The sequence below is a fragment of the Asparagus officinalis genome, chromosome 2 (assembly GCF_001876935.1).
Source record: "Asparagus officinalis chromosome 2, Aspof.V1, whole genome shotgun sequence".
NCBI classification, from domain to species: domain Eukaryota; kingdom Viridiplantae; phylum Streptophyta; class Magnoliopsida; order Asparagales; family Asparagaceae; genus Asparagus; species Asparagus officinalis.
The window spans coordinates 5081044-5095374 of NC_033795.1; the positions used below are offsets into that span (position 1 = coordinate 5081044).

Below are 14331 nucleotides of genomic sequence, written 5' to 3' on the forward strand. Positions count from 1 at the left end.
GAAGAGATAAGTTAAATTTCATGTTTTCCCTTAATAATAGAACCACAAATATATGATTAAGTATACGTGTATGTGCTTGTGTGTCACCTGTAAACGTAGTAACAACTGCAAAAAAATTGAATGAGAATAATTAGATAATGTAAATATAAGTGAAACCACAATAAAAAGTTAATGTGAATATGAGTGAAACCACAACTAAAAGTTTAATGAACATATTGCAAAAAAATTCATATGCAAAATTCCTTTGCGAATTGAATGATCACCCATCTTTTGAAGATTTCAAGATACTAATAAACATAGATGTTGTATTAGATTAATGTGTTTATAACTCACAAATAGTCGATCACGAGGCCACTATCTGGGTTGAAGGAAATAATGATAATATTTTATTTGAGAGATAGATTATTGAGTTGACAATCAATCCTACAAAAAACTTTGTTTTCTTTTTTATTTTTATTCTATTTTTATCAATTTAAATAATTATGATATTTAACAACGTGCATTGCACGTGCATCTCAACTAGTATGATTAAGTATACGTGTATGTGCTTGTGTGTCACCTGTAAACGTAGTAGCAACTGCACAATATACATACAAATAAGTATGTTTAAGACAGACTAGATATTTTGAAAATTCTATTGTTTTCTCTTGAGATAAACCAAGATAATGTTTGCACAAAATTTCCCAACTCAAAGTCATCATTAATCTAGTACAATATCTCTATTTATTAGTATCCTGAAGTCCTTAAAAGATGTGTGATCTTTCAATACATAAAGGAATTTTATATATGAATTTACTTGTAATATGTCTATTAAAAATTTTATGGTGGTTTGACTCATATTCACGTTAACTTTTAGTTGTTGTTTCGCTCATATTTATATTATCTTATATTTCTCATATGTATGAATTTGACCCTTGTTATATTGACAGGGGTGGAAATCAATGAAATGCATCTAGCTATATGGAATATTAGAGGGTTTAATAAATCCTCTAAACACCTGATTGTCAAGCAATTCATATATCAGTACAATCTTCCCCTTATAGCTCTTTTAGAAACTAAACTCTCTGAAGACAAAATGAAGCAGATAGCAAGGAAAGTTGCTAAAGACTGGAGTTGGACTTCCAATGTGCAGGAAGCTGAGAATGGCAGGATTTGGATTCTTTGGAACAAGGATATTCTGAAAATTCAAAAGGTGAATTCAAGCAATCAGTGTTTAACTTGCTCAGTTCAATTGAATAATGACAAGTTCTCATGTATAATGTCTGTGATACATGCTTCAAATCAAAAAGAAGATAGGAAAAAACTATGGCAAGATTTGCTTAGTCTCAAAAACAATATTTATTGTCCTTGGATTGTTGGGGGTGACTTCATTGCAATTATGAGTGCTGAAGAAAAACTAGGTGGAACATCTACAACTGAAGCTGATACAGAAGACCTCCAGAATTTTATTTCATCCAGTCAGTTGCTTCATATCAAATCCATTGGATGTTTCTATACTTGGAATAATAAACAAGATGCTGATACTAGAGTTTGGAGCAGAATTGACAGAATTCTGATTAATGAAAAATGGCTACATCATTACACATCAAGTCAAGTGGAATTCTTAACTCCAGTTTGTTCTGATCACTCACCAGCTCTTATATCTGTTGGTGATGAAGATTTTCAAGGTAAAAAGCCCTTTAGATTTTACAAAATGTGGACAAAACACCCAGAGTTTCTAACAGTTGTGAACTCTGTTTGGAGGCAAGAAGTTAAAGGGTATAACATGTACAAGATCTACTTCAAACTCAAAATGTTGAAACATGCTCTCAAAGAATTGAACAAGAAACATTTTATGAATATTGGAGAGCAAGTTCTTAGAGCCAAAGAAAAGTTGATTGGAGTTCAAAAACAACTGAATTTAGATCTTTTTAATAAGGATCTTATTTCTCAAGAAAAGGAATGTATTCAAAAATACAATGGACTGCTTCAATGTGAGGAATCATTTCACAGACAAAAAGCAAATATCAGTTGGGCTGTGCATGGAGTAAGTGTACACAATATTTCCATTCAGTGATGAAAACTAAAAGGCATCAAAATAGAGTGTTAACTCTATATTCAGAAGATGGGAGAAGACTTACTGATATGCCAGATATTGCCACAGAGCTTGTGGAATACTATAAGAAAATGCTGGGTAGTAAAGTGCACACAACATTGCCAGATTCTGCAGTTATCTTGAATGGTCCTGTTCTCACAGATTCTCACAGGAATACTCTAGGATCTCATATCACTAAAGAAGAGATTAAGCAAGCTGTCTTTGCAATTTCTGATGAAAAAGCCCCTGGACCTGATGGCTATAGTGCATCATTTTTCAAAAGTGCTTGGAGCATCATAGGTGAAGACATGATTAAAGCTGTCCAGGAATTCTTCAGGTCTGGTAAACTTCTGGGCTCTCTCAACACAACAACTATCACACTAGTCCCTAAAGTACTAAATCCCAGTTCACCTTCTGAGTTCAGACCAATCTCTTGTTGTAATTGTGTCTATAAAGTGATTTCAAAAATAATTACTGCTAGAATTCAGAAAGTTATAGGACACATTATTGATGATGCACAAAGTGCCTTTATCAAGGGAAGGATTGTCTCAAACAATATCCTACTTGCACATGAGCTTGTCAAGCATTATGGTAGAAAGCACATATCCCCAAGGGCTACTCTCAACATAGATCTGAGGAAAGCTTTTGATACAATAAGCTGGAGTTTTATTCAGGCTATGCTAACTGGATTGGGGTTTCCTGATAACATGGTTAGATGGATTATGAATTGTGTGACTACTACAAAATTCTCTCTATCTCTCAATGGGTCTCTACATGGTTATTTTCAAGGAGCACGAGGATTGAGACAGGGGGATCCTTTATCACCATACCTGTTTGTTATTGGGATGGAATATCTGTCCAGGAGATTGAAGAAGCTCAGAACTGACACTTTGTTCAAATATCATCCAAAATGTTCTGGAATGGGAATAACACATTTGGTCTTTGCTGATGATCTGTTGCTGTTTTGCAGAGCTGATATGAACTCCATTCATAAATTGCATGTTTGTCTTCAAGAATTCAGCAGGGTATCTGGGTTAGAGGCTAATCCAAACAAGTGTGCAGTTTACTTGGGTGGAATTGAAGATACTATTAAAGAACAGATATGCTCTCAACTGAATTACTCAGAAGGCTCCATGCCAGTCAGGTACTTAGGGTTGCCCTTAATTGCTAAAAAGCTCACTCATCTAGATTGCACACCTTTGCTGAACAAAATTTCAGATCAATTCCAAGGATGGCAGAGCAGAAGAAATCTATCTTATGCTGGAAGAATTCAGCTGATTAAATCTGTCATTATAGGGATACAAAACTACTGGACAAGTAACTATGTGTTACCCATCAAGGTTCTACAAAAAATTGATAAACTGTGCTCTGACTTCTTATGGAACAGTAAGGTGCACTTAGTCTCCTGGCATGATGTTTGCAAAGACAAGGAAATGGGAGGTTTGGGATTATATACTGCAAAGGACTGGAATTATGCAGCAGCAATCAAGCTGTTATGGATGATACACACCAAAAAAGATATATTGTGGATTAAATGGGTACATGAAAACTACATACACCATTTGGACATATGGCAGGTTCAACCAAAAGTGACAAACTCTTGGATGTGGAGGCAAATACTCAAAATTAGAGATATGGCTCTTAACAAATTTGGTGATAGTAATAATTTCTCAGTTATACTATGGCTAAACACCCTCTCCAGGCTGCTGACAAAAGACAGACTATGCAAGATGGGGATTCTAAATGAAAATCAATGCATCTTATGCTCAGCTCAACAAGAGACAAGTAAACATCTATTTTTTGAATGTCCGTATTCAGCTCTCATTTGGAATGAAATAATGGAATGGCTAGGCTACTCATGGAGATCTTGCAGCTGGGATAGAGTTATAAACTGGTATTGTATAAATCTGAAAGGGAAGGGATTCATGAAGAAGATGAAGAGAATGACACTGTCGGCTACTGTCTATTGCATTTGGAAGGAAAGAAACTTAAGAATTTTTCAAAGGAAAATGCATACACCAGCTCAGTTGGTGAGAGAGATAAAGATTTCAATCTTTTCTAAGGTGTTAAATGAAGATATTCCTGAACATATCAAAGAAAAAATAGGTAAAATGTAAAAACAGTCTGTTTTTTCTGATTTTTCTGTGTTTTCTTTTGTTTGTTTCTTACCAGAGATGAACTGGTAAAGACTTGATGTGTATACATTTCCAAAATTTGGTAGATGAATAAAATTTATTTCATTGACCAAAAAAAAAATATTATCTTATATTCTCATTTAATTTTATAGCTCATTCTCTGTATCATAGAAGTAAAACTTAAAGTATGAAGAATTATTTTCTACGAAATTAGAGTAGGGAGATTATGATATTTTTCTCCATGCGCTCTAAATATAAAATTTTTTATGCAAGGTTCCTATCAAATCTTACCCTAAACGATGTGGATGGAAAATGCTATTATAACTCCCTTAATTGTACTGTATATAGGACACACAACTCATCTAAAATAACCATATCTGCTAAATGAATTTTGTTATTATGAGATCAACATGTTAGTGACTCGTATTCAAACTTTTGGCTCTATAAAAGACACAAGAATTTAGAGTGCATACCTTATATATCGTAAAGAACATATTGGTTCATGAAGAATTTTTCTTAATAATTGTAATATTACTATTTAATATTAAATCAATTTTATTATATAAGATTATATTACCCTTTTTAATAAATGATAAAGTATATATATGAAAACCTCGATGCTTATAGCCAGTAGTTTGGCTACACAAAATTGGTTAATTTCATATTATAGTTTTCTATTTGTATTATTATTGGTAATGCCATTACCTTTCCTCTTTATCTAATTATTCATACTTTTCTGATATAAGCTCTCTTTTGCTAATCACTCAATTGGCTATATTTAGTTTTTATAATATCAAATGTTAGAATATTTTCTTCTGTTTAAAAAGTGTTGATATGATTTTCTTATAAAATATATACACATAGTAGTAATAGTATATACTTCAGTTTAACGCAAACATTAGCTTGAAGATGTTTAGAGTGAGGTCCTTTCTACGCAAGAATGGTGATATAGCGATTACACAGTCCAAAAGTCAAAGAAGAAATTTCTAAAAAAATAATAATAATTTAATATGTTAAATTAAGAACTAATTTATAAAATATACATGTGAAATACAGATAGCTATAAAAAGTAAGGTATATATCTTCATAAAAATTTTATAGTGAGTGACCAACTATAATCATCCTAATTTAAGCATAAATGATTATTATTTTAGTTACTAATGTGATACGCGTAACTAAGGAATGAATTTAAAGTAAAAAATAGGAATTGAGATTGTATTATCATGTGGATAAATAAATAAATGTCATTAGATCTCCTCTTTATATTAAATTTAAAAATAATAAATTAAATTATTAAGTATTAAATATTAGCTCATGTGAGAAAGTAAAGTAATCTATAGTCTATATACATATATAAGTAACCAATCAAACGTATTAAAATTATGATGACCATAGTCAAAATTATATGATGTGTTCGCATTAAATATACTTCATAAAAAATAGTATTTTAAAGTCAAAATCTTTTTAACCACTATGTAGATTGTCTAAAAATTTTGCTTATATAAACTATATTGTCTAGAAATAGTGATATACACACTTAACTATGGTCTAATAATCTTAAGAATGACTTACTCTTCAATATCATCATTGATTGATATATATATACATTACACTAAAGACACAATGAAAATTTAGAAAACTACAAAATAAACACTCTCAAAAGCTTTAAAAATTGTAAAAAACACCCTAAATTTTTATAATTTATAAATACACAAAACAATTAAACATTACATTGAAAGTAAGGAATTACAAAAAATCATTAAAATTTTTCAAACTTTGGAAGGGTAATTTGCAATGTACTAAACTTAATTTTTTTGTAAATTTCAAGTGTAATAGATTTTTAATTAGTTATGTTCTTTTCAAAATAGTTATGTGTAATATTAACCATGAAAAGTTTTTCCTAAACCTATACCATTAAAAGATGTATGATATTTTTTGTAAAAATTTAATTTTCTAGGGGTTGTTAGTAATTTTTTATACTTATTTTAGTGTTTATATGTTAGAAATTCTCATAATGTTTTTTCTATAAATTATGAATTTTAGGGGCTTTTTGTAATTTTTTAAATTTATAGGCCTTTTCTACAGATTGTAAATTATTTATAGACTATTTATAATTCCTATGCTTTCAATTTACTTATTAGTTTTAAATTCTCTAGGTATTTTTTTTTAAAATTTTAAGTTTTAAAGATTTATTTGTAATTTTTAAAACTTTAAGGGTGTTTTCTATAATTTATAAATTATGTAGTGGATATTAGTAATTCTTATATTTTTAATGTACTATTAAGCTGGAAATTATCAGGATTGTTGTAAATTTTACAATTTTAAAGGTTTTATTTTACAATTTATAAAAGGTTTAGAGTGTGTATTGTAAATTTCCTAATTTTTTGAGGTTGTTTGTGTTACTTGTAGGTTTTTAGTGTGTTTATAGGTTTAAAATTTATAAGGTGTTTTTTTATAAATTTTGAATTGTTAGGGGTATTTTTGCAATTATTAAAACTTACAAGGAATTTTCTTCAAAGTCAAAAAAATTTTAGTTTCTAGCTAGCATATATTTTTTTAGATTTCTCACTGAAATGAAATAAGTAAAAATTTATACTTTTTAAGATGTTTTTTAATAAAATTTTACATTTGTAGGGTTGTTTTTATAGTTTAAAAAACTTGAAGAATATTTTTTACAAAGTCCAAAATGTTTATGTGCTTGCTAGCATATGTTTTTTTTTTACATTTATCTATAAACTGAAATAAGTAAAGGATTTGAATTATATAAAACATATCTCTTTTATCTAATAACATGTTAAGTCTCGTTATGAATAAAATAAATTATTTAGTTACCAATTCAAAGAAGATATGATAATTAGAAAAGATTAGGATAATAATATAATATTAAAAAAGGTAAGAATAATATTGACCATAGAAAGATTTTTTTAAACTCGTACTTTTAAAGAGAGTATTATATATATATATATATATATATATATATATATATATATATATATATATAGAGAGAAAAGCTCTTAGAAGTTGCCAAGTAAACTTAGAGCCATATTATAGTACACTAGTGTCGTATACGTGTGTTGCACGTAGGCACGCTTGTTGATCAATTTTTTGGAATTCTTTTGGTTCTATTAGGTTAGAAAGTGAATATGTATTAAGATATTATAGTAATTAATAAATAATTAATATTTATTCAATGAAATAGGACTTAATGCATAAAGATTAAATTGGTATATTTATAAGAGGTTGTGAATAAGTTATTATTATCAGAAACAATAACTCTTTGCATAGGTATATTTATAAGAGGTTGTGAATAAGTTATTATTATCAGAAACAATAACTCTTTGCATAGAAAATTAGCTTACACATGTTTCTATTATAAAATATAAACTACTTGTAAAGTAACAAGCTCAAGTACATTTACATGAGATTATCTTTCTAGAAATTATTAAACCTTCTCTAGTTTATTATTAGCTCTTAGAGTCTCCCAATTTATATTTAATGCTTGCAATTTATATCTCTAAAATTGCATTTCAAGGGTATTAAGGCTATTATATTGAGGAGGATTTAGTGCAACTCAAGACATAGAAGAGGGAATTATGTATAATTTTTCCTATTTGGTATAATAATGCAATTTACAGATGGTTAATGGAGAAATGGGTAACCCTTCATAAATGAGTTCCTTAATGAAGAGGGTTAAGATGACTATGGAATAATGAAAAGTTGACGACTTTTTATATTACTGTATATGTTATATTATATATTTATTTATTTGAATTGGTAAATAAATAACTTTTTACTCATATTATATTTGATAATTGCACATATTTAATAATTCATATAAATATTATATATTAATGTGATTTTAATATATATTATAATTATCATACATTAACTATTATACTCACATAGTAGATTAATAGCAGAAAATTAATAATACTCTTAAAATTATACTAGTAATCCCTTCTATAAGCATCCTCAGGACCACCTAATTATATTATTTTCTAAATTGATATTCCTGCATTTTTTATTTGTCCTTTATAACCCAATAATATCAATGTATTACCTTAGTAACCATAGAACAAAAATTAACCATTTACACATATAGAGTGAAAGCAATTACCCTTATAATGCATTACCATGGACAAAGCTTTCTTTATCCCGAGAATAAGCATAATGCAGAGATTCAATCAGACTATACAAATAATTTAGCATATTTACAAATATGCCTAGGAGCTAGAAACCAATTTACACACTAAGGAAAAAACATATACGAAGATGGAAGGAGGGAAAACCAATTAGTTTACTATCAGAAACAACTGTAGATTTTGATAAAATAAAGGACCACCATCTTTGTCACCTTCACCGATTTTTTCTCTACTCTCTAAATTGCTACACTGATGCTTGCATTACCATCTTCTCATTCAATTTGATCGTACTCCACCAGTGATGTTACCATTGACACACTCACACTTTTTACAGTTTGTAAGTGTTGTAGTTGTGTCTCCTTACTTTTCAATCTGAATAAATTTTGATTAAGAGTTAGAATTTTGGTTAGAGAAATTTGATAAGATTCTATAGTAATTTATTGATTAAGAGTTAGAATTTTGGTTAGAGAAATTTGATAAGATTCTATAGTAATTTATAGTGATTTATGAAAGAGGAATAGTTGGAATTTTGGTTAGAGAAATTTGATAAGATTCTATAGTAATTTATAGTGATTTATGAAAGAGGAATAGTTGTCATGTTTTTATTATTAGTGTGTAATGTCAAGAATTAGTGGGGGAATGTTATTAGTGGGTGGTTAAATGGAAATTTGATGGTAATAAATAGGAAGGTTATAAAAAATTAAGTATGTATATATCTTAATGTATACATGCATGGATGCGTTAGAGATGTATACATATATGTGTTTCGAAGGGTATTTTTGAAAGAAATGTTTTAACATCCAACACACTTTTATAATAGTAATTTATGTATAGTGATTTATGGAAGAGGAATAGTTGTAATGTTTTTTATTATTAGTGTGTATTTTCAAGACTTAGTGGGGAATGTTATTAGTGGGTGGTTAAATGAAATTGGTGGTAATAAATAGGGAGGTTATGAAAAATTAAGTATGTATATATCTTAATGTATGCATGTATGAATGTGCTAAAGATGTATGCATGTGTTTCAGAGGGCATTTTTGGAAGAAATGTTTTAACATCCAATACACTTTTATAATAGTATATAAGATAGTATTGAACCGAATAGATATATTTTTAGTATTGGGTAAATATTCCAAGGATGCTCCCATTCAAATTCGGATTGAAGGAAATTTGGAGAGGGGGATTTGAGCTCAGATTCAAAATAAAAAAATTTAAACAGCTACAAATAAACACTTCAATATTTAATTCTTAAGAATATTCGGATTCATTTTGAAGAAGAAAATAAATGTAGGGATTTTATGATCGAAGAGACATGAAATAATTTATAATGAAACTTTCTTTTCCATTCCTGATGTCATATCTGATATATTGCACTATACTCACCTTTGGCAAGGGCTTTCCATCCAAAAAGGAGGGCATCAAGTACGAAGAGAATCCTCAAGAAGCTTCAGATCCCTCTCCCTACAGCCCCGATGATGATAAATTAGAGAATGTCTGTTGCTGATTGATAAAAAATCGAGAATTGAATGCGGGAATTAGTTGCCAAAGCAGGGTGGACTTTCTGTGGATTGCTTTTTGAAAAGTTTCTGGTGAACATGTTTTTATATGATTGATTTTTACATATATTCAGTTTGTATTTCAGGATTAGAGAAGAATTTATGGGTTCTTAGTTTTTTCGATAAACCGGGCTGTCGTGTGATTTTTCTTATTTGCGATGAGTGATGATAATATTCGCTCCTCATCCAAAAGAATAATCTAGCGATAAGATTTATTTTATACATAGAACTAAAAATTCTCTTCATAGCTGTCGTTCTTGCAGTTTAGTTCTCTCTCTAATGAGTATCTTTTGGATAGAGCAACTGTCCTAATTTTTACTTGAAATTTTTAAAAAAATTTCTTTGAAGAAGCAAGTTCGAAGCGAGATTGGAGAACTTTAGAGTAGAATTCAAATAAGAATATCTTGCTCGTTCCAATTTGTTTCCTCCTATACTTGAGAGATTGGAGAATTTTAGAGTAGAATTAAAATAAGAATACCTTGCTCATTCCAATTTGATTCCTCATATACTTGAGTTAGGCAAGGAACATTTTAAAGAAATAAACTGTAATTTCTAGAGTAAGTAGAAGTTATAGAATTATATTCTATTGATACTATTGGTTGCAAATCTATATGTAAATTTTATGAAAATTTTGTTTTACTCCGTGAAATTAGATCCCAAAACTACTCACCTGACTTCGATTTCATATTCTCAAAAGACTACATAATGTCCAAATTTTCTGCTTGTCCAAATTCTTTGGGACTTTGTCATAGTTTTGTAAGTCACAAGAAAACCTCCCTAGATAATTGAGAAAGTATTAGTGACCCAATCTATAGTATTAAATGTGCATTCGATTAATATTATCTGTAGATTATTATAATAAATATTAAATAATACTTGATCATATGTGCATGGTGACACGCATTTATACAGATGAAGACAAAGTATGGAAAGAGCTAATAGAGGTAAAAAATAAAGTAGAGAATACACTACCTAATACACGATTATATGTTACCTAAAAGAGAAGATATATTATCAAGAGAATATATATTACTATCTTTAACAACACCCCACCCCTCTCCCCCCAACCCATGTTAACTCATGGTGGATTGAGAACAAAGGGTTCAGAGGAGATGAGTTGAAAGTGGTGACAACGAACAACAAATCACAGGTGATTGAAGAGGTGGTGATGTTGCAGCAGTGGTAAGAGGTCACACATGATGGTTGAGAGAGGGCAAGACTTGCAGTCGCGAGAGGATGTGTGGTGACTGGTGACCAAACCTAGGTTGTCGGTGAGTGGAGAGTGAAATCAGACAATGACAATAGGAGGTTACACATGATGATTGTGAGGTGGCAGAACCTACAATTGTGAGAGGAGTGGTAGTGACAGGATCTAGGCCACCAGTGAATGGAGAGTCTATGCGTTGTGATGTAGGGTTTCCAGGGTGTGGGTTATGATTTGATTGGTGGTTTGGGTGCGAATAAGGCCGCAATGAGGAAAAAAGTTGAAGCCGGTGGAATGGTGATTGGAGGTCATGCATGATGGTCACAAGATGGCAGAACCTGCGGTCACAAGAGGAGGGGCAGTTGTAGGTGTTAAAAATTACCTATAGGTTCTCGCACGTAGTTCAAAATAGAGAGAATGTGATGGATGCTATTATCCGAGTCAGAGAGAATTATCTGAGTCAAACTGGATCATCCGATGCCATAAAAAAAGAAGCGAAAGAACACACATGAAACGTCGAAATGTGTGAAATGATGAAGTAAATACAATCAGATTACTTCGAGGTGACCCGAACGAATAAGTGATATTTTGACCATGATGTGATTCGAATCTGAAAAATCTCAAAAGATAAAAGTTGTATCACTCTTCTTTAGCTTTCTAACACATCTTGAATCACCTCCTTCTGAGGTCGTACATGGGAGTTAAGTCCAAACTACTGTGCGGGTCACCTTGAAGTGACCCGCACGACCCGCATCAAATCTGGAAAAGGTTAAAAGACAAAAGTTTTAGCTCTCTTCGTTAGATTTTTAACTCATCTTGAATCACCTAATTCTGAGGTTAGATGTGGGAGTTAAGGCTAAACTACTGTGCGATTCACACTAAGGTGACCTGCACCTGTTTGAAGTGACCCGCACGAAAAAGTATTATTTTCAATGTGACTTACATCGAATCTAGAAAAGGTAAAAAGAAAAAAGTTTTAGATCTCTTTGTTAGATTTCTAACTTATCTTTAATCACCTCATTCTGAAGTCAGACATGAGATTTAAGGCCAAACTACCATGCAGGTCACACTAAGGTGACCCACACCTGTGTGGGTCACCTTAAAGTGACTTGCATGAAAAAGTATTGTTTTCAATGTGATTCACATCGAATCTGGGAAAGGTCAAAAGACAAAAGTTATAGCTATCTTCGTTAGCTTTCTAAATCATTTTGAATCACTTCATTACGAGATCGAGTGTGGGAGTTAAGGCTAAACTACTATGTGGGTAACACTAAGGTGACCCGCACTTGTGCGAGTCACCTTGAAGTGACCCGCATGAAAAAATATTATTTTCAATGTGATTCACATCAAATCTGGAAAAGGTCAAAAGATAAACATGGTATCTTTCTTCGTCAGCTTTTTAATACATCTTCAATCACCTCATTCTGAGATCGGACGTGGGAGTTAAGGCTAAAATACCATACGGATCACTCTAATGTGACCCGCACAGGGCTGGGTCACCTTAAGGTGATGCCCAAGCCCGCGGGTCACGTTGGACTGACTCATACCCGAAACCTTCAAAACGTGTTTTTAACTGTTTTCTCAGGATTTGTTTATTTCAGAGCCTTCCAACTATTTGAATATCATATCTAAACATCGTTAGGCCATTATTAACTGAAGATATGGCCAAATCATCAAATCTTATCTGAAAACAAAGCTTCTTACAAGCCTAGGGCCCTTATTCACGGGATCTGAAAATTGGAGGCGAGGTGCTTTCAAATTGGAGAGTGAACCATGAATTTTAGAGGAGAGTTAGCAGATCTTGGCAAACTCTAGTATAAAGGTAAGCTATTTGAAGGATCTGAGGCCCGTTTCATCATTCCTTGAGATCAGACTTTGTTTTGTTCTCGAGAAGAGTCGTAATCTCACTTGGTCGAGATTATCACTTCTGCGATTGTTTTCTTTATGAAGCAAGAGCATTAAATTTTTATTCTGTCAACCGGATCTGATCCGCGGTAATCCATGGACTAATGCGTCCCCGGTACAAGTAAAGATCTCACGCAAGCAGCGGGTGATAAACGTCCTCTGCGTGTGTTTGAAGAGAGTTTTAATTTTTTTGTTTTATTATTATAAGTGAGTAATCTTATAAAAAGGTTATCTCTTTTGAATTTATAATTGATACACAATTATAATGGATTCTACAAATAAATCAACTTTCACCCCAAACAGTAGTGACAACATCTAGGCCGCCAGTGAATGGAGAGAGTCTACGCATTATGAGGTAGGGTTACCGACGATGGGTGTTACAACAGTGAGGGTCAGGATTTTGTTGATGGTTTGGGCGTGAGTAAGATCGTAATGAGGGAAAGGAGTCGAAATCGGTGGAATGGTGATCGGAGGTCATGCATGATGGTCACAAGATGTCAGAACCTAAGTTGCAAGAGGAGGGGCAGTTAGGCCTGTCCATTTAGCCCGGCCAGTCCAGAGCCCGGCTCAAAAACCCAGGCCAGACAGGGTTTTGGGCCCAGGTACGAGCTGCCTCATCGGCGTCCGGCCCGACCCGGATAAAAACATTATCCGGGCAAAATGTCCGGGTCGAGCAGCCTGACCCGACCCGGCATTAACTGTCACATTCATGATTGTTTTGGCCGGGCCGGGATAGGCCGAAATTATAACGGCTATTTTAGCTATTTTGACCATTTTGCCCCCCCCACCCCCCAAATGATCAAAAATAAGGGTATTTTGGTCATTTGTCTAGAAGGGTGCCTCTATAAATAGAGGGAGGTTTTTATTTGTTTTTCTCATACCAAAACTTATCTACTTCTCTCTAATACTCTCTTCTACACTCTTATACTCTCTTATACTCTCTAATAATCATTTTAGCTCTTTAATTCTTCAATCAAATGGCTTCCGGATCTGATTATGAAGAGCAAAACCTAACTTCCGATCTTAAAATGAGCCCTCCTACTACAGCTAATCCTACTAATCCTTGCGATGTTAATCCTAGTTCCGGTGGTGACGATTCTACACCAAGAGCTCCTAAAAGGCCGAGATCCGATGTGTGAAATTTTTTTGAGAAGATAGACGTTACCAAGGATGAACACGGTAGGATACTCACCCAAAAGTCTAAGTGTGCGTTGTACGGCAAGATTTTCCAAGCTCATCATAAGAGTGGCACCAACTACCTCAAACGCCATTTAGATAAACACAACAAAGGCCAGGTGCCTTAAGGTGATGTCCG

At 32.2% G+C, this 14331-nt stretch overlaps 1 protein-coding gene across 1 annotated transcript; it reads left to right on the forward strand.

Moving 5' to 3' along the window:
- On the forward strand, nucleotides 1076-2056 carry LOC109829726. Its single transcript, XM_020396765.1, has one exon. It carries the CDS (start codon nucleotides 1076-1078, stop codon nucleotides 2054-2056), a length of 981 nt encoding a protein of 326 aa, XP_020252354.1.

Coding starts and splice junctions, on each gene's coding strand:
- LOC109829726 (XM_020396765.1), top strand. CDS start 1,076: ATGAAGCAGATAGCAAGGAAAGTTGCTAAAGACTGGAGTTGGACTTCC.